The 20,502-nt window shown below is 34.4% G+C and overlaps 1 protein-coding gene and 1 non-coding gene across 3 annotated transcripts; one reads left to right on the top strand and one right to left on the bottom strand.

Moving 5' to 3' along the window:
* The first annotated feature begins 201 nt into the window (after positions 1 to 201).
* Positions 202 to 273, top strand: TRNAQ-CUG (transfer RNA glutamine (anticodon CUG)). The gene has a single exon. It is a non-coding gene; the product is annotated as a tRNA-Gln (tRNA).
* A 5,540-nt stretch (positions 274 to 5,813) lies between these two features.
* Positions 5,814 to 20,120, bottom strand: LOC131653662 (trafficking protein particle complex II-specific subunit 130 homolog). Of its 2 annotated transcripts, XM_058923915.1 has the most exons (21): positions 19,823 to 20,120; positions 19,379 to 19,608; positions 17,431 to 17,612; positions 15,965 to 16,148; positions 15,734 to 15,824; positions 15,406 to 15,566; positions 14,308 to 14,397; positions 14,030 to 14,191; positions 13,740 to 13,801; positions 13,468 to 13,558; positions 12,604 to 12,767; positions 12,279 to 12,489; positions 11,627 to 12,172; positions 11,312 to 11,524; positions 10,295 to 10,685; positions 10,117 to 10,207; positions 9,897 to 9,981; positions 8,410 to 8,599; positions 7,330 to 7,622; positions 6,436 to 6,526; positions 5,824 to 6,329 (listed from the first exon to the last, which is right to left on the bottom strand). In XM_058923915.1, exons 1-21 carry the CDS (start codon positions 19,884 to 19,886, stop codon positions 6,148 to 6,150), a joined length of 3,774 nt encoding a protein of 1,257 aa, XP_058779898.1. In that variant the 5' UTR covers positions 19,887 to 20,120; the 3' UTR covers positions 5,824 to 6,147. The 2 variants fall into 2 exon arrangements, with proteins under 2 accessions (XP_058779899.1, XP_058779898.1); XM_058923916.1 differs by lacking the exons at positions 17,431 to 17,612; positions 19,379 to 19,608; positions 19,823 to 20,120 and having other exon boundaries at positions 5,814 to 6,329; positions 15,931 to 16,069.
* Between the last annotated feature and the right edge of the window lie 382 nt (positions 20,121 to 20,502).

Raw genomic sequence — 20,502 nt, 5'->3', positions numbered from 1 at the left:
TTTGTTTTCAATCCCTCTCAAAAAAAATACGAATGATGGTTCATCAAATATTTTCTATTAGCAAATTTAATTCTTTGTTAAAAAGGTTAAGCGTGGCTTTTAATAAAGGAGCTAAAAATAAATAAAATATGATATGCTTATAGAGTTTCTATACATATTAGTTTCAAATATATATAATTATTATAACGCGACATACAACAAGGTCCCATGGTCTAGCGGTTAGGACATTAGACTCTGAATCTAGTAACCCGAGTTCAATTCTCGGTGGGACCTTCTTTTTTAGTTTTAATCCTCTGCATCAGCTTGTTACAAATTATTTCTGGAAAATAGAATATGATGGGTTTGATAAGTGTCCTTCTTCTTGTTCTTAATTTCAAAGCTTCGATATAATCAGGATGACGTTATGTTTTGACAAATAACATAACAGCATGCCTTTAATCTCAAAAATTCAATCAGTGAAATTTTCTACATGGTTGTATCCGGTGAATCTGAACTAATCAATTCCATACTAATCATAAAACTTAGTTTTTTTTCTTTATTGGAGAAATTTAACGCCGCAGTAAGTAATATGAAGTGTTTTTTCTAATATAGAAGCGCAGTATGTGAGAATTGCATAATTAAAATGATGAAAACATTACAACCACCATTTATTATTAGTAGTGTATAAAATTCTCAAGATAAAAATTTTTTATTGGGTTTGATAAGTGTATGTATGTGTATGACCAATAGCAATACCAAAAAAAAGGGGTCATTTTTAGGGCGTGTAAGGATGGTTATCGTACATGGCTCAAAATTTATCACGTTTAAATTGTGGTTAAATAGGGCTCAAAAATATTTGTCACGATTAAATAGAAACTATGTTTGCGTTGTCGTGGTTAAAATATGGATAATGTACACATGACCTCTAAAGACTTGAGACATCTCTGGAGAAAAGATGGATAATAATTTTGATATGTTTACTCATATTGTCTCTTGTATTTTGATATGATGAACTACAAAAATGCTTACATGGTAATTATCACATCATGCACTAGCTCATAGAGAGAAAGTTGAATCTTCTAGGGATGAGTGTGAAGTAGGGAAACCATCTAGCACCGATGAAGGACCATCTTCACAAGATCGGGGATTATGGTCTCATGGCAGACCTCGGGCATCTGTGTTTCTGCTTCCACACATGTTCCTCTTGTACTTGAGGAATTTTCTGGAAGGTCATCAGACATCCCACTACTTCCACTATATGCAGGTCGCTGCTCTCCTTTGGAACAGAGAAGTAAAATAAATATTTGCTTGTGATTTTAAACATCTAATTTATTATATTTATATTAACATTAATCATCTGACGAAGAGGAATTAATTTTTGCAATTTCGTAAAACACTAAAGTGTATTAACCATTATAGGAAGATAATACAATTGCGGCAGCATCATGAAACATGGTTTCAGCATGTATTAGAAGCATTTGGACTGAAGTATGTTTATATGATTGGATTTGATTACATTGACCATGCATCTTCCTATCATAGGCACATTGTTGGATTGCGCTCGAATTCTAAGACCTAGTGTACTAAACCTAATGATTACATACCTATGAGTTAAATTGTGTGATGCCCAAGAGAAAATTGTCTGAACGCAAGGATCATGTGTATGGTATTCCTTTATAAGGGATAATTACATAGCCCATTTGAATTTCGTTGTTACTCATGTTGGTGATGATGTAGTGGTTTCTTATCATAGAAATTGTGCATTAAGGATATATTTTTTGTTTTTTGTATGGACAAAAATGCGATCTATGTTGACGTTTTCTATATTAATTACTTCATAGATCTTGAGAGGATTCATAAGTATAATTGGGGAGCATCTTGTCTAGTCTACTTGTACTTCAAACTATATGAAGCAAGTTATTTGAAGACAAAACAAATGGCAGGAAACAATTGTCTTTTTCAAATAATATATACACATGTAGCTTATTAATCTTATAGCATTTTTGAAAATTTTCTTGCACATGTTAATTATTTTTATCTGAATCATATTTAGTCATGGATTCTCTAGGATTTTCCTAAAATCTTCAACTGGCAGACTATTATTGACTATGATGAAGAGTTGGAGCATGCTTGCCTGATTAATCCACATGTGGGAAATCCCGTGACTGAGTCATACATACACATTATTGACCATATATTGGCGTAAGATGTTTGTTTCACATCATACGTTGAGTACTGTCATACTCAACCTTTAGTGGATATCTTTTGGTACTATGTTTTCCTTGCTTGCAGTTTTCAACTAGAGTACCAAATCTACCTAAGCGAGTATTAGGGTTGTTCGAGTATTTGCATGATATCCCAAGGGGCACCTAATTATTTGTGCCTTCCATAGTGTATCTTAGAGATATTGATTAGATATTAGTGTAGTACCATGAGCATTTGGTACTCGAGGATGTATGTAGTGTCCCAACTGCTATTCCATATAGTACGTTATACTATTACGTACAATGGTATTACACATTGTTCCACCTGTATATGAAGCCAACACCAGACGGGGATCCCTCAAGGTCAACTCATCTAGAGATCTTAGAGGAGGAAATGGCTAAGGTGGACCATGACACGAATGTCTTACCCAAATGCCTTCATATCGTCACTATTAGCGATTTTTCCACCAATAGAGGAAAGTTTCAGAAAGACCCCCTAGTTGGAAACCATACAGGCAATGTCATAAGAGGCACGGGGTGCACTTTAGTATTTGAGGCACCGGAGGAACAGGGGTGTGCACCAGACTCAGTAGTTATATGCAATTTGCAATTTTGTAAATATTTTGAGTTATGATTTATTACATTTGTCTAAGGAGTGTTAGATGGATATCTTGTTTTATTAGTCGACTTATGTATATTAAGAAAATCTACAATCATGTATAATATCTTGTTTTTTGTGTTAAAAATATTTGACTTATGTATGTTAAAACAATTCATTGTTATTTGAATAAAATGTTTCTATTGAGTCAGGGGTTTGATTTGATAATGTTATCCATATGCACCATGTGTGCAAAATATGATGTTTGAACTTGGTTATTAGTTTATTCGGGGATTTGTCTGGATAATGTTATTCAAATACACCTTACATTAAAAGTATGAATGTGAAATAAGGTTTATAGATAAGTCGAGGAATCGTCTATATAGTATTATATGGAGAAACCTTGCGTGCAAAATATGATGTGTGAAAATATGCATGCAAAATATGATGTAAATATGATGTGTGAACTGGATATAGTTACGTTGACCATGGTCTAGTGTCTCTATTTGTTCAGAGATGGCACGTAGAGATGTCGTCATTTCATCTTCCTAACGGTGAGATGATTCTAACTCTTAATGATGTATTGTGCCTGCTACATCTTTCGATGACAGAAAGATTGTTAGATCACTCTATAATTTTTATTCATGAGGTAGTCGAACTTATAGTCTCACAATTAGGAGTTCACCGGGTAAAGCCCAAAGGGAGATAGAAGACACTAGAGAATGGCATGCTAAATTTTCATTCCTGATGGAAAACTATAGTGATCACCTGAATGCAGTGGTGGATGTTGTGGGTGATGATGCATAGGTTTCCTATCATAGAGTATGTGCATTGAGGACATACTTCCATATTTTGGTTGGGACGGGCATATTCTTGGACAAAAGTGTGGCTTATGTCGACGTTGTCTATATTAAATACTTCATGGACTTGGGGAGGATTCACGAGTACAATTGGAGACATCTTATTGGGTTTACATTTACTCCAAGTTAGATGAAGGTAGTTTATGAAAGACAAGACAGATGACATGAAGTAACTATCTATTTCAGGTAATTTATTTACACCCTTACTGATATTAATTTCATAATACTTGTGTTACATCCTTACACATATTTCATCAGATTCATTTTTTCAAGCATGGATCCTTCATCATTTTCCATGTATCGTCGTTGGGACTATGTTGAAGACTACAATGATGATTCGCCACGTGCGTGCTTAATTATATCACTCAGAGGATATTTAGCGACCGAGTCATCCCAACTTGCTCTTGAGTGTATCCTGCCTGATGATATTTGTTTCATACCATACGATGAGCACCGTCAGACACAGCCCTTGAAGGTGATATCCTAGTACTCTAAATGACTGCCTTCTGGGTCTCGACTTATGTACCTACATCTACTTGAGCAAGCACTACGGTAGTTCAGGTATTTGCATGGTATACCTAGGGATCTCATATTTGTTGCTCATGTCATTGTCCTCCGCAAAGATATTGATATGATATTTGCGGGCTACCATAAGCATCTAGTGCCAAAGGATATACGTAGTGTGTTATCTCCCGTCCATGGAGTATGATATATGATTACATTTAACAGTATAAAGTGTCTCATCCTTACATGAAACTAGAGCCACATGGAGGTCTCTCTAACTCATCAGGAGTTACTAGAAGAGGAACAGACAAGGGCGAACTATGTCGTGGGTGTATTGCATATATGTCATTATATTGTTGCTATTATGACAGATGTCATAGCTAGAGGAGAGTTTCAGAAAGACACTCTTAAGAGGGTCACTTTATAGGCAATATTATCAAAGACACGAAATGCAAATATTTTGAATGGTGTATAACTGATGTTTGGTTTACGCATTAGTTATGAAAATTTATTCTTAGTTATGAATGACTTAGGTGTATGGTTTATTGAGTGAATAATGTATGGTTCATAATATTGTTCAAGGGTTCATAATACTGTTCAGGGTTTGTCTGAATAATAAAATCTGGTTTCAACCCATCTATTACGAAATACACATCCAAGCAATACTTACAATTTGGTCTAGGGGTTTGTTCAGATATTGAAATTCATATTCACCCTATTTGTTATGAAATACTAACCCAAACAATATCTACCATTTATTTTCGGGGTTTGTCCAAATATCAAAATTTGAATTAACCCCTTTGTAATGAAATACACACTAGACAATACTTACAATTTGGTCATGGTTTTGTTCGAATATTAAAATTCGAATTCACCTCTTTGTCATCACATACACACAAGCAGAATAGGTAATTCGATCATGGGTTTTGTTCTAATATTAAAATCCAAATTCACCCCTTTGTCATCACATACACACAGGCATAATAGGTAATTTTATTCTTGGATAGAGGTGCATTCAGAGATTAGAATCTGAATTTCAATATATTTTTACTTGGATGAGAGTACATTTTTATAAAGAGATTTGTTGTATTTGAATGCATCCAAATTTTAATTTCCAGACGACGCGAAAGGATAATTCCGGGTTTCCATAGGGGCTTGCGAGTAACACATGGAGTGTATTGGACAAACCCAAAATATAACCTTTCAAAAAGCAAGACAATTTCAAATTGTTTGCTAAGATTTGCCTGCCGAATTTATTCTCCCTCCTATCTTGTTTACAAACAATAGTTAAATCGACACTTATTAAGAAACATATAAAAATGTAGTTGATTTAAAAATTTTTTTGACACATGTAGTTGATTTACTTGGTCTCATTAAAAAATAAACATTTTCAAAAGTACTATTCGAAAAAATGTTACAAAAGAATAAAATAGTCATTAAAAACCATACCCAAAAAATAGTTATTAAAAAAATTAAAACTTACGAGATATTTTATAAATGACATCATGAGAAAAAATAATTAAATTTACTAATATACGAGGTCATCAGATATAAATACTTGCTGGAAAAAATTGGAAGAGAAAATAACGAAAGCCAGTCAGCAACATTGTTGGGGAATAAAATTATATAAGTCGAGTGATTGCTGACATATGAAAAATTATTATCATGTAGTATTATTTACAAGTTTAAAAAAGAATGTAAAACTCAAATGTTTATGATTCCAACCAATTTTTATCATTTATAGTATAATGAGACAATAATGATATGGTTTCTTTATCTATCGTACAAGGAAGAGCACAAAATTCTACTGTACATGATAAACCAGAGTGCCAACACACTGATTCAGAATACTTAAGCAACACATATCTAACTAAAAGAGATTTTTCATGTAATGATAAGTTGAAGAATACACTTTCCTATTTCTCAAAGAAACTAGAAAAAATTTGAAACCGTCTATGGAACAATCTCAATACCATGCTTTGAGTAGAAACACCGTGTAAGATCATGAATTAACTGGAATGCAGAAGGATGAGCTGAGTGTTGGTGGCAAAACACAAACTAGATGTGGCCCAGAAGGTTTGCACCTTATATTTGCCTCGTCGATTTCTGGCAGCCCAAGTAGAGGAGGACGCACATAACCAGCAACTAGTGGCATGCATAATACAGTGATAATTATCCTTGCACCTATCATGATAAGAAAGAAATTCAAATACCAATAAAAGCATTGGCATATTACAGGTAGTTCCTGCAGGAAATATCCTGATGAAAATTATGTTCTAGATGGATATACCTTGATTTTTGGAGAGAGATACATGCCCTCTTTTCCTTCCAGCAATCATCCAATTTCCAGAATTTGCATTTACCTCATACAGCACCTCGTCCTGTCAAATTTTGAAACAATTATAGCATCAAACAGAATACAGGAATAGTAAACAAGAATTGCACAATACTTGTCCAACACTAATCTTAGAAACCAGATAGTTAACTAATTTTTCTCCTGTTTCTCCAAAGAGAATACAGAAAGACATTAATGTGTTGACATTGGTCTAGAAGAACAATCATGTATGCTTTGCTGTTTGGGAAGAGTTGGACGAATGAAAAGAACAAAAAGGAAAAGCTAGAGATTTGTTACCCATATTTGGAAAAATTAAGAGAATTAAGGAAAGATCCAACAGCTAAAAGAACGAGTATTATTATTATTATAATAGATAAACTAAGTCCGTAGAACAAGGACGTTCCGATGAAAGATCCATACAAATTTTCTTTCTTTCATTGTTTGTTGTCCCCCCAGCAAAGAGAAATTACTTTCTATCATCGTCTTTGGCTCAGTTGCTTCACAAACAAGTATGAAAAAAATAATTGCTTTCACCCTGAAAAAGCATTCCTCTCTTTTCAAAAGAAATGAAAACCTCTACTTTCTGTCCACTAAACTTATACCCAAACAAATAAAAAGAATGCTGTCAAATATCCACCGTCCAAGATTGTTCATGCATCCTGCCGTTAGATCCTACGGAGGGGCACCAAAAGGAAGTGACTATGTTCACTTCACCGAGAAATTAGAAATAAAATTATGCAAATAAAATCTTTGAAGTTGGAAGTTCAAAATCCACAATAGAAATGAGTCTAAGATACCATAAAAATGATGAAGAGGCAAATATTCTTCGTCTGTTTAGGGTGTACTTACATTCTGTGCAGAAACTTCTTTCTCATTCAAATCCTTCAACCTTTCCACCCTCCATTGCATCTTAATTAGCTGTCCAACTCTCAGGCCATCTGAAGGGAGAGGAAGAAAACCAACAGCTAGGCATGGATCAAGCACAGGCCTTTGCAAAACAATTACACTCTTGAAGATCAGCTCCTGTCTACCACCATCAACTCCAGTAGATTCATTTATAAAAGGAGGATGGGCTCCAATTGTTCTATCACCAGAAATTCCATATTTAATATTTAATATGCTTTCTGGTTTCTCTATGTCTTCTGCAATTTATTTATATAAAAAAAATCAAATAAATAAAAATCAAACCCGCTTATTAATAGTAAAAAACCAAAAAGCATGCTATAGTTATTTTCACAGGTAAATAGTTGTTATGTTGGAACAACAAGGTGTGCCATGGGCAAATCGGCTATGACTAAGGTTATCAATTTAGAAAAAGCCATAAATTCTTAGCTATATTCATATCAGTTTAAACAAAAAAAAAATTGCGTTATAAAAAGTTCACGACAAAAGAACAGTCTTTTGGCATGCCCCTCATTCTTGATGGGTAAATCTCGTAAAGGAAAACATGATAAACAAAAATGTTTGTACCGACATGGTCATATCAAAACTACTCATCAACTGTGCCAGTGCAACTAATAATAAAAAACAGGAAACTGTTTAGTGTTTAATATGAACTGAAGGTTAAGACACAGGAACAATTTCCATACACACTCAGAAAGTAAAAAACAGGAAACTACATCTCTAGTGTTTAATAAGGAATTGATAACCTTGACAGGAAAAACATTTAGACAAATTGATGGCAACAGCTGGTCACAAATCATTAAACTTGAATAAGAATAAGTTAACCAACAAGAAACCTCTGAAAAAGGATAGAATTATAGAAATGAACTTCCAGTTAAATGTAAAGGCCCGCTAGGTTCTTATTATGATAACCAATTTCTGAATTTTGCATCATGTGATATTTAGGGGGACTGGTCAAATTATTGGGTGGTATATTAAAAAGCAACAATAACATTGTTTCATTGATCTCTGGCCAAATACAATTACCTTCTGCATTTGTCTTGTCAAGGAAGATACTAAACAAAATTCCTGCTTTGGAAGTGGGAGATATGATTAGTGGGAAGAAGCTTGAAGTAGGTCTACCCTGAGTTTGTCCAGAATGAACAAATCCGTTTTGAAGATCAAGCCAAGCATCGTATATGGTCAATGTAGCCTTTATTTCAGAGTGAAGTATTACCTAGAAGTCACATGAACCAGTGGGTGCTTATCAACCAAAAGAAATAAAATAATATATAAAAGATGGTCATCTAAATTTTAGTGGTCAAATATATCTTGTGGTCATTTAAGTTAGATGTTGGTAACGAGTTAGCTTTCACGTTTATTTTGTAACAAGTTTGTCATTTTAGTTTGTAAATGTTGACGTTAACTTATTAAACACATTTGTTACAAAAAAAAACTAGTGTGCTCGTTATTTACGCTATGTGGCAAGAATAGTGGGTTTAGTCCATTGATGTACAAACATCAAGTCATATAAATAACGGACAAATCAGCTTTTTTTTATAACAGAATTTGTTTAAAAGGACTAACTGTTTAACTAATTACAATAAAAAACTTAAAGGACCAACTAATTACAAACATCAAACTTAAAGGACCGCGGGGATGTATTTGGCCAATTTTAGTGGTAACTGCATACATGACAAAATATCGTTAAAAACATTTACTGATGCATAAAAGTCTTCAAACAAGTATAATGCATTTATATCAGTTTAGACTTTTGGTATATTATTGCAATTGAATGTATTCATAAACCATTTCAGAAGCTTGAGCTGTTTCATGTTTGACATGCCCCACATACAAGAGACCTTTGTGCTTGGTGGGTGAACAATGCATAACCACTTTATGTTGAAATTTTATTCAGAAGGAATGAGGATAAGATAACCTAAATCCCAAACGCATGGTAATAGAGGTTTTGATACCTCGCATCATAAACCAACCAACAATCTCAATATTAAGCTATTTGCATAGAGGCGTGTAAAACTCAATGCTGAAAATACATTTTGTTTCTGATGATTGTGAGGGATATGAAAACTCCATTCAGATTTACAAATTCAATCAGTCAATTTTTTTTTCTCAAGAAAGAGTGATCATAGTTCTTTCATATGTAAAAAGTCAGTGCATTTTTCATTTCCAAATTTAGCACAGAAAGCACTAGAAGGAAAAGTGTTTAAATTATATATGGTGTCTATGCATATAAAATGGATAGTATTGTTCATAATCAAGTGTTAATTAAATAAGGGTTAAATATGTTTTTGCCCCCTATAAATATTTCAAGTTTTAACTTTTAGCCCCTATAAAAAAAAGTCATGTTTTAGTCCTTATAAAATTGGATTTGCTTGACTACGTGCATAACTAATTTTGTAGGGACTAAAACATGACTTCTTTTTTTATAAGGACTAAAACTCAAAATTGGTAATTTTGTAGGGACCAAAAACATATTTAACCCATTAAATAATTATGAAAATAAGGACCCATACCTGCAGAAGCAAGGTACCATCATTGCATTTATCAGTAACATGTGTCCTCACATAGAGAGGATGTGTAAAATGCACTGCTAGGGTCCTGGATAACAAGGTAAAATATTATTAAGTACATAATGGCAGAAGAAGAAACAATAAAGTAAAAACGAGACGTGGGGAGCTTCAGAGATGTATCTGTATGATGATTAACATATAAGAATGATGGAAATGAAAAAACCTTTCAAATATCTGATTGTGAAATGCTCCAAATTCAAGTTTTAGAGCTATTGTTCTCATTCCATCTACAATACTCTCTCTCCTTGTTGTGACTGAAAAGAACAACTAAAATAAATAAGTACATAAGGTTTAATATAAATGACGTGAATACCATAAAGATTTTCTATCACCGTCTCAACCTGAAGATGAGCCTCTGTTGAGTGTGTCACTGATGGCACGAACTAGAACCCAGAGTATAGAAGGAGTGTCGCTTGCCCAATTCGGAAACACTATTTTACCCTCACGAAGAGTTGATCGTTCAAACTTTTTCTCAGAATTCAAAGATTCTATTTGAGCATCATCTTTCTGCACCACGTCCTCATCATTGTCAGATACACCAGCATAGCTTTCCATCTCAACTATGTTTGTGTCTTCAATCTCCAATCCTGGACCAGTATCAATATGCAAGACAGCAGCCTTGAGGGAGTAATTTAACGGTCGAACTAAAATACCAACCCATTGATGTTCATTTATTAATAAAGCAGATGAAACAGCAGCATCAAGATCCACAAGTGCTCTAGGTTTGGAAACCTAAAAATAGATAAGACAATCTTAGATATTTGACATTAACCTGTGTTGTTAATCTCATATAGTGTTGCGTAGCACCGACCCCTTAAAATGCCATAGCGGAAATCGGGATTGCCACTATTGCAAAGACTAAAAATAAGTGCATAAAGTAAATATAAATACTCAAAAACTGACTAATGCACGAAATTAAAGAGATCATCATACTTATAGTTAAAGAACCTAAAGTGTAGAGTAATAAAAACTTAAGCAGAGAAGAATAAAATAGAACTGAACTAAAAGTGGGAAGAACAGAAGAACTATTTGTGAGCAAGAACATAACATTACTCTTCAAAGGGTTCAGATTGAAATTTATACCAATAGCATTGCGCCGAACCCTACCACCACTACGCTATTCCTCTATAGCGTGCTATTGACAACATTGACATTAACTTATTTTGTTGATACAAGATAAAAAGTACTAACGAAAACAAATGGTAGAAATATATCTACCAAAATCCTAAAGAAAATTAAAGTTAAATAGGAAAGATCAAGAGGAAAACATCAAAGGGAGGAAAATGTTCATATGAACAGACTCCATATCTTCTATTGAATCATCACATTCCTTTTCATAGTGCTAGAATAGAGGTTACCTTCAAAATAGGTTTAGCTGGCTTTTCATAACTCATAACATCATCACTCTCTGCAGGACCAACTTTTGAAACACCATGAGATCTAAACCTCAACTGCCCAATTTGCCCAGTAAGAACTCCAAGAACATATGATCCTGGTTTCTGAGGAGGTAGATCCAAGGTAATAGTATTCCGACCAGGGTGTAACACAATAGCTGTAGAACTCTTCAATGCCTAACAAAATTAAAAAGTTGAGTTATTCAGGGAAATAATTATAAGCCATAAATTTCCCGTGCAACTATTGATTTTAGACAAATAACACCCAACAACAAATACCTTTACACCTTCGTCTGCATTATATGTTGCCATTAATGTAAGACTGATTGAGTCAAGAGTTATATCATCTGGAAAACCACTATAGACAGTTACTGAAAGGATACCAGGATCCCTGTCGCATAACTCTAATGGAGGTCCAGGATTTCCAGAAAATGTAATTAAGGATGATACATCAAGAGGTACAGGGTCTTTCATTTCACTATGAGCAAGACGAATCAGTTCTGCTTGAAAAGCTTGACGCTCCTTCGTCAAAAATAATCCATCTTCAAGAGAAAGTAGTCGCACACAGGATAGCAAGTAGCCAGCTTGATCATTAAGAATGTTTTGACACTCTGCTAGAATGGGAAGGACCTCGGCTAACAAGTCCTGCCATCCTTCCCCATTATACAGTGCACAAACCTTCTCATATGACTTTGCAGCTTGGTCAAAATGTCCATGTTTAAAGGCAACAGCAGCTATCTCACCATCAAGGACAACTCCATGTCTTTTCCACCAGGAACGGTGGTAATTGTCAGCAGCACCTTTAGTTAGTTCTAGATATTTTTTCTGCCCATAACAAGAAACGAACACAAAGAACATTAGATGTAACTCATAAGGGAGAAAAATGATAAAGTACACAACCAAAGGCATGGATATTGGCCCATGATGATACCTCAAACTCCTCAGATGATGATAATGATTTTAATATCCCAAGATTAGAAATTGTTTGCTTTAAAGCATGTTCGGCAGCAATATAAATCTCAGCAAGCCTCATAGGTCGGCCAATTGAGCCATCAAAGTTTCCCGGAGAAGAATTAGTGCGTGTCATCGAATTTGAGAGTACTTTTTGTGGTGACATCTTAGGGGGTGAATCAAAACCTGATCTGTCAGCATATAAATCAGATTGATAAAAACCCAAATTGAAACAGAAATTATAGGATTTTAGAACAGTCTACTGTAAGTGATTCCATCTGGAGCAGTATATAGCATTTCATTACCCTTCCATTGGACCCTGGCGACTGTCAAACATTTCAAACACATTTCCAGCGGAAAGTGAAGCCCTCCGCCTGTTAGCCTCTCGTAGTAGCACAGTTGGTTCAAGGGGCAGGGGTTTCCTCTGGATACCAAAGTGCTTGATTCTAGGAGTTGTTTGGAGAATCAACTGCCGAGATATAACCACATAATGTTAGCTAAATATTTAATGGATAAAACTCAGAGAAATTAAAACAATAATACTGAAACATACAATATGTGCCCAACCGGCTCCATATGCATAAAAAATATCTTCCTCTTTTAAAGTAAACTTCAAATTCTATGAAGAGCAACAAGAACTTTTTCCTCTCTTGTTAATTTAAGTAAATTGCTTTATAAAGGATATAAAAAAAATGGCCAAGAGCCTCTAACCAATAATTAAGTGAATATACTATGAAAAAAGTAAAATTGAAGCATTTTCATTACTAGATAGGTATGCTGTTCTTTGGTGATTTTGGCTGAGGCAAAATGTAAGGATTTTTAAGGAAAGAATCTTTCAATTTCAAATTTCAACAATTTGTTAGCTATGATATATTCTCCAACGCATTGATGAAAATTGTTTTGCTAACTGATGAAAGCCAGGCAGGTCAGTAAAAAAAAATACAGTGATTGTCATAAATTATAACTTATATTTATTTCATCTCCAGATGGGAGAACTATATCATCAATTGCTTATAATCACACTGTAACATTCAACTGAAATATTTAACAGAAGGTGTTAAAAAAACATTATACAGGTATGAACATTCTTTTGTCTAAAACTAAAAAACATCAGTTGGGTAGGGGGGAAATTCGGTGATGACATACTCGTTATAATAATTATACATTACCTTTTCTTTCTCAAGCACCTCTGCTGATGCATCAGTAGGGACTGAAGGCCAAACAGCTGGCTTAGGCCAAGGTAGCAAGCTGAGGGAAGCACTGCTCGAAATAGAAGAAAAAACTATAAAACAAGGAGGATAAAACCAAACGTGATATCAAACAAGGAGAATAAAACCAAACATGATGTAACTGGTTGAACTACAAAGTGCATGAAAGGAATCAAAATTGATCAGATTATGAAAATGCAGAATATACTTGATTCCCATGTATGAAAGGGTACCTGTTGACAGGACTTCTTTCTATATCAGTACCATACCCAATTAAATATGCTAGCCTCATGAACTGCCAATATATGTAAAAATCATAAAGCAACATTAGTTAACATTGGTATGGCACATAATATCAATATATTCAGTAATAATCCAAGCAAACAAAATACGGAAGGGAAAAAAGGAGAAAAATGATGTCTTTGATTCAACTCCATTTACAACTCAGTGGTGGATTTAAGTCATCATCAAACCAAAATAGATAGACTGTCTATTTAATGACTTCATGAGACAAGCATTTCACCTTAACTCTGGCTAAAGAATATAGGTCACCAAGAAGACAAAAGAACTCCTTCTCTGCATCAGGTGCCACAAGTCCATCACTATAGTTGGAAGTGGTTGCTTCAATTAAAGCCAAGCAAGCAGTTACCACCCAGACTTCACGCATACAAAAAGGAAGAATACGCTGAGAAGAAACAGTATATAGAAGTCAATGCCGGACAATCAAAAGATAAATACGGTTCAAATTGAACTAATTTAGGAATATACAGGTGAGCACTTACGAACAACACAATAAAATACCTCGTTCAAAGCCAAGGATTTTGAGAAGCTTAATATGAATGAATAACCTCGTGATGCTACCTCAATAGGTCGATTTAGCTTGAATAAGAGCTGCAAAATGATAGTAAAGTATTAAAACTTAGGAGGCTTAACAAATAAGTAGTTGCTGAATGTCACAAGGATCTGAGTAAGCATTCCTTAGGATAGCAGCACAAACTCAATGACAATGAGAACTCATTTACATAGTTTTCAAAGAATCCAAGACATTACAATTTACGACTTTAGAAGATAAAAAAATCTCTAAATCAGCAATGAAGACCATAAATAAAAAAATTAAGAACCAAAATATGGAAGGAACTTTAACTTAAAATTTTTGTTTAAACTTTCAATGAGATGGCACTTATGATTTATGAAAGTGAAAGTTTTCCCCCCTATTTTTCACTTAACATTTCACTTAGCAAAAACGGGAGATTTCAATCTTTTAATAATATATTCCTTTTAAATGGTCAGAAAAGCACACGTTAGTACGTACGAAATACACTGGTTATCCGACAGATGGTCATGGTCTGCTACTTAAATAATAAAGTTTGTGTTGTCATATTCTCAAATAAAAACAGAAAAGACTCATTATACAGCATTTATACATGGTTAAATACAACAGTACTGTTTGTGCATGAACAAAGATTCATCCAGATTTTAGATGACATGATTAACTATCAAGTTTTACTAAACAAAAAGAATAAATGAGAAAAAAAATTTAAAGAAATTCAATAGTGTCTTAGTATAAAAAATGTTTCAGACTGTCCTGACTTAAACTTTAAATAAAGCGCTTGAACAGGGGAATACGGAAATAATGAAAAAAACAAATGACTTACCAAAGACATAATATATTCTATGCATATTATTATGAATGAATTTAGATTTAATGCAAGAGGTCAAATTCAGCAGATCTGTAAAATCCATCTTAGATCATAAATTCTACAAGTAGAAGCATTCCAGTTTATAAACAACAAAGAGGACATGAGATACATCAATCAAATTTTTTTTTACAACTAGGTTGTCAACAAATGTAACATGTTTCATGTAAAATAACTTAAGAGTGCTTTAGCTAGGACAAACCTTTGATTGACAGGCAAACAGATACTGTCTGAATTCGAACTCCCTAAATGAATCCTCTTGGACAATCTGCGTCAATGCTTTGTTTCCTGGATTAATAATTGCTGCCTGATCATCACCATGGTCTACCCCACCAAAGTCTCTTTGCTTTCCAGTCATGTTAACTGCAGTAAACCCATCATATGTTTGACCAATTTTCATTGTTCAATGATCAGTCTGCTAACACTATCTAATGTTCCATAAAGGCGTCTAAATCACATTACTGTCAATCTAAACATCATCTAGATCTTGACTATAACAACAACAGAGAAGAAAATTAACCGTTGTGCACCTGTTTCAAGATAGCAGAGTTCTAGTTCATCATATTCCCGTAAGGCATCTTCATGAAGGTGCGCCATTTCAAACATAAAAGCCAAACTTTCCTGAGTACAGAATACAAATTTGTTACGAAAAGCCACAATCTCCGAGAATGAGTAGAAACGGAAAATTAATAAACAAAGGTTGGGCTTTCAGAACAAATTATCGTACTCTCAAGTCCACAACTCATAAGAAAAGGATGGACCTTCAAAATGAAAAAATTACAGAAGTTCCAGACTGGCATGAGACGCTGTTCACTGAGCTTCCGTATCTCATCTTCATAAAATTGTACACGCCTATCAAGTGTATTTCTGATGCATTCCATTATTTTTGATTCCAGATCTTCCCAAAAATTAGCTTCAGGGAAATGCATGTCATATTTGCAGCATCTAAACAAGGATTACATTGTCAAAAGCATGAAAAGGGAAGAAAATAAGGTTTTATCAAATATCAATAATAATGCAATTAAACTAAACATTTACTTTGGAATGAATACAACAATATTCAAGTCTTATCCCACTAAGTGGAGTCAGCTACATGGATCAAACAATGTCATACCGTTCTATCATATATCATATCTCTATCCAACTCATTAATCTCGAGACCTTTCTTGATAGTCTTTCTTATAGTTTTTTTGGTCTTCATCTGACTCTAGTGATTTGATTATCCCATATTTGATCTGCTCTCCTTTCTACAAAACGGGCAAGTCTTCTCTCTACATGCCAAAACCACTTAAGTCAGGTTTACACCATCTTTTATACTATAGGTGCTACCTCAACTCTACCTCTCGAATGTTGTCATTTCTAATTCTATCTTATCCAAGTCTTATCACACATCCAATCCAATCCAACACAACATCTTCATCTATGCAACGCTCATTTTATTTGCGTATTGGTTTTTACTGCCCAACACCCCCATACAACATCGCCAGTCTTACAGCTATACAAGTACCTTGGAACAAATGAGAAGGAAAAATATGAATCACTTCTTACCGTTTCTCTTTTTTTCTAATTCTCAACCACTCAAATGTGTTATTACCAAATGACGGTTGATTCCACAGTATTGATGGACTTTCCTTTATGTTGAGTAAAGGACACAACAATGGAAGAATGATCTCACTGACAGCAATAATGAGATTAACCCATTAAACTAAACTTGCAAATCTCCATTGACAGATTATTCTGCGTGTATGTTTAGTCTCTGTTTTGTTAATGTGCTTCGGCAACAGTTATCTGTTAGAGCTAGTTAGATCAGTCTCTGTTTTGTTGATATATTTCTGTAAATGATATTATTGTGATAGAACTGCAACTGTTGCAGTTAGCAATTAATCAGTAACAGACTGTTTCACTTTCTTTAATAGATCACTTTCTCAGATATTACCTCTGATTTTTCTTTCCTCTTTTTTTCAAGAAACCACTTTCTACTAACTATTGCCACGTCGTATTATAATAACGAGAACGGTATGCAAACAATTGATTGTTAAGATTGCTATACATTGACTGTATTCTTGCTCAAGAAAAGTACATTGACTGTATTCTGTAGTGTCTAAAACAAATGTTAACAAAATTTACAGACAAAAATAATTTGGAAAAATTGTCAACCAACAAGTCATTCTAATTTATGTTGGGTAGGGAGAGTACAGTTGTCACAAGTCCTATTTAGCAAGTTTACCTTTCTCTTTTTCTGGAGCTAAAATCAACTTCAAGTTTAGCATATACTTTCTTTGCCATTTTGTTTGCTTGGTCATTAGCTGGATGAGCTTTAGATACAAATACAATAAACCACTCCCTTTCATCATTCTGAACAATTAATTTCAAGCGTGGTTTAAGGATGGTTTTAAACTCATCAAGATCCTGGGAAGAGAAAATAAGGGTTATACTACATAATAGATTCCGCAACAGAAGCAATGAAAAAATTATAAACCAAAAATTATTAAAGAAACAATAATTGATGATTTAGATTTTTTTTTCCCAAATGGTCTAAAGCTCGGCATAGAATTTTTGCTAGAATATGGCAAATCGACAATAGGATTCTCGATCAACAGCATGAAATAAAGATCCTTATGATGGAATTTATCATCATATTGCCAATAATTACTATTCCAGCATTTGCAGAATCCCCAAAAAAATGAGCAATCCCCAAAAAAATGAGCAAAAAATCAGTACTGATTTTCCCCACAACCAAGAAGATAGCTAACCTAAATAGCATTTAAAATGTACTCTTCATGTCCAACAACAATTACAAACCTTACAAACTCGGAAAAAATCTTACAAACTAAAATTGATTCATTAAAGTAACTATCATGGCTGTAAATACTACAAAAACGAGGATTCCCCTTATTATATGCCCTCTCACCTTAAAGATCTATATTTAAAGCTTGGACAAGCATAACAATAACACCCTCTCCCATTACCCGGTGCTAAAAAGGCAACAATACAATGCAAGTAACTAGTTCTCCTTAAAGCCTACAAGTTAAGTGCTAGCCGAAGAATGCATCTATACTAGAGATGCTAATAAATTGGGTTCAGACAATCCAAATTGTATCTATGAAATGCACTGTGGTTATACTTAATTCATGAACACCAAATTGTATCTATGAAATGTACTGTGCTTATACTTAATTCATGAACACCAACGTTGTCAATTGCAGATCGCGGAAAATAGTGGTTTGCTTAAATTCGACTAAGCATTAGTGTTATAGCCACTATTTGACAATATTTTATACTAAACAACGTAGCACGGAGCAATATCGCTTTTTTTCAAATCCCACTATACTATATTCCCTCCGTCCCAAATTATAAGACGTTTTGGCCATTTTGCACGAATTAAGAAACACAATTATTACTTTATGGAAAAGTAAAATGATGTGTGAATTTACAAAAAGGAAAATGCTTATTAGTAAGAAAACATGAAAATAAAAAATGCAAGAATAAATCTCAACCATTCATTATCACCACAGCCCTATGATTTCTATTAAAAAGGAAATTAAATTTAAAATTCACCTCTAAAATAGTGACATGTGTGCATTCTTGTCATTCTTCTTTAAATTGTTTCGTACTAAATAGCACTACTCTTACAAAAATGGCCTTCGATAATTACATTGGAAAGCGAAATTAAAAGAATTGAAAAAAGAAAGAGAAATAAATAGTAGAGGGTTTAGGCAAAAAGTCATTAATGATGTATTGGGATCGTAAAGTGACTTGTAATTTGGGACAAACATTTTTGGCAAAATGACTTATAATTTGGGACAGAGGGAGACGCTCTATAGTGTCACTATAGCCGCTGTTACACAATAGTCACTGATCAATATGCTTTGCACTATATTTATTTGAATCTGACTCCTAAGTTAGCTCTCACTTTAAAGAGAGGTCATATTTCACTTCATAGGAGCTAATCCTATTTACTTATGTTTTCTGTTCTTTACATTAACACAAAAATTAGGCTTGCTGAGTTATATCTCAAAGCATCCATAAGAAGCAAATGAATTGCATTGTAGCAGAAAACAATAAACTGTGCCAAAAGTCATAGAGGATCTCCCCCATCTGACCTCAGAAGTTATCAAAAAACTACAACCTTCTGCAAGATTCCAAAAAAAGTAATCAACAGGAACACACATTACCTCACAGGTAACAAGCACGACAGTTGCATATGGCTCTCGAAACCAGAACAACAACTGCTCCTGAGGGAACCGGCTCCGAAGCCGTGAATCTGTAGTTAATATGAACTCAGCCGGCAACTTCTCAACCAATACGGCATTCCTCGCCTTGTTATTCAAACTCGCCCGTTTAAACGGCAGCCGCGCTTCAAATGCAGGCTTAACAGTTGGCCACAAATCACTCACATCCTCCACTGACAATCATTTCAATCAATTATCAATAGAAGAACACCACAATCATTTCAATCTAGATGACTGACAGTTATAGTATATAGCCTATCTAACACGGTTATTCGTAATATTGCAATGAAATTGAATTGAACTAAAACCCTAAATAATCGTAACGATAGATGGATCGTGAAGAAAACGAGATCGGATCTAAGGTTGCAGAGGGAAGAAATGAAGTACCTGAAATGACGAGGCGATCGGAAGAGTTCTTGATGGTTTGGAACTGGGAGAGGAAGTTGGCCATGATGGATCTGTGGAATGTTTAGCAGAGATTCATGGAATGGGAATCGGAGAGAGAAGAAGTGCAGTTCAGTGCAGTGCAGTGAGAGTTCGGTGATCGAGTTCAGAAGATGTTACGCCCCGGAGATCCAGTGCTTCGCGGTGTACTACACTCGAATCTCGACAATCGCACACTTCATTTCGTTACACACCCATGTCTTAGCCGTCATGTCATGGCGCTTTTTTTTTTTACTATAGAACTTTTCACTTTTTATGGTAATTAAGTTAGTAAATGGATGTATGCTACGTGTATTTGCTAAAATAATTATATTGGGGAAGTTTTGTGTTTGAAGGTTGTTTCAATGTTTTGAAGTATATAAATGTGTTTAAGGTTAATACAGGGAGGGTTTTGAGAGGCTATATAGGTTGAAGTATATATAGAGCTTCTTTGCGGCAAATAAGGGTGCAAATAGACTAGGTTAGGCTAGGTTTTATAAGGCCTGGGTCTGTCTTACGATAAATTTGAAAGGTTTGAGTCTGACATGTGGTCTATAATAGACTCTCTTTTTGACAATTTCTTTGTAGACCCACCAGAGGGGAGAACCCCTGCTAAAAACCCCAAAATACCCATGCTTCGAAGA

The sequence above is a fragment of the Vicia villosa genome, linkage group LG2, assembly GCF_029867415.1.
Source record: "Vicia villosa cultivar HV-30 ecotype Madison, WI linkage group LG2, Vvil1.0, whole genome shotgun sequence".
Classification (NCBI taxonomy): Eukaryota; Viridiplantae; Streptophyta; class Magnoliopsida; order Fabales; family Fabaceae; genus Vicia; species Vicia villosa.
The sequence above is the reverse complement of the archived record's forward strand: the minus strand, read 5'-3'. Positions and strand labels throughout refer to the sequence as shown.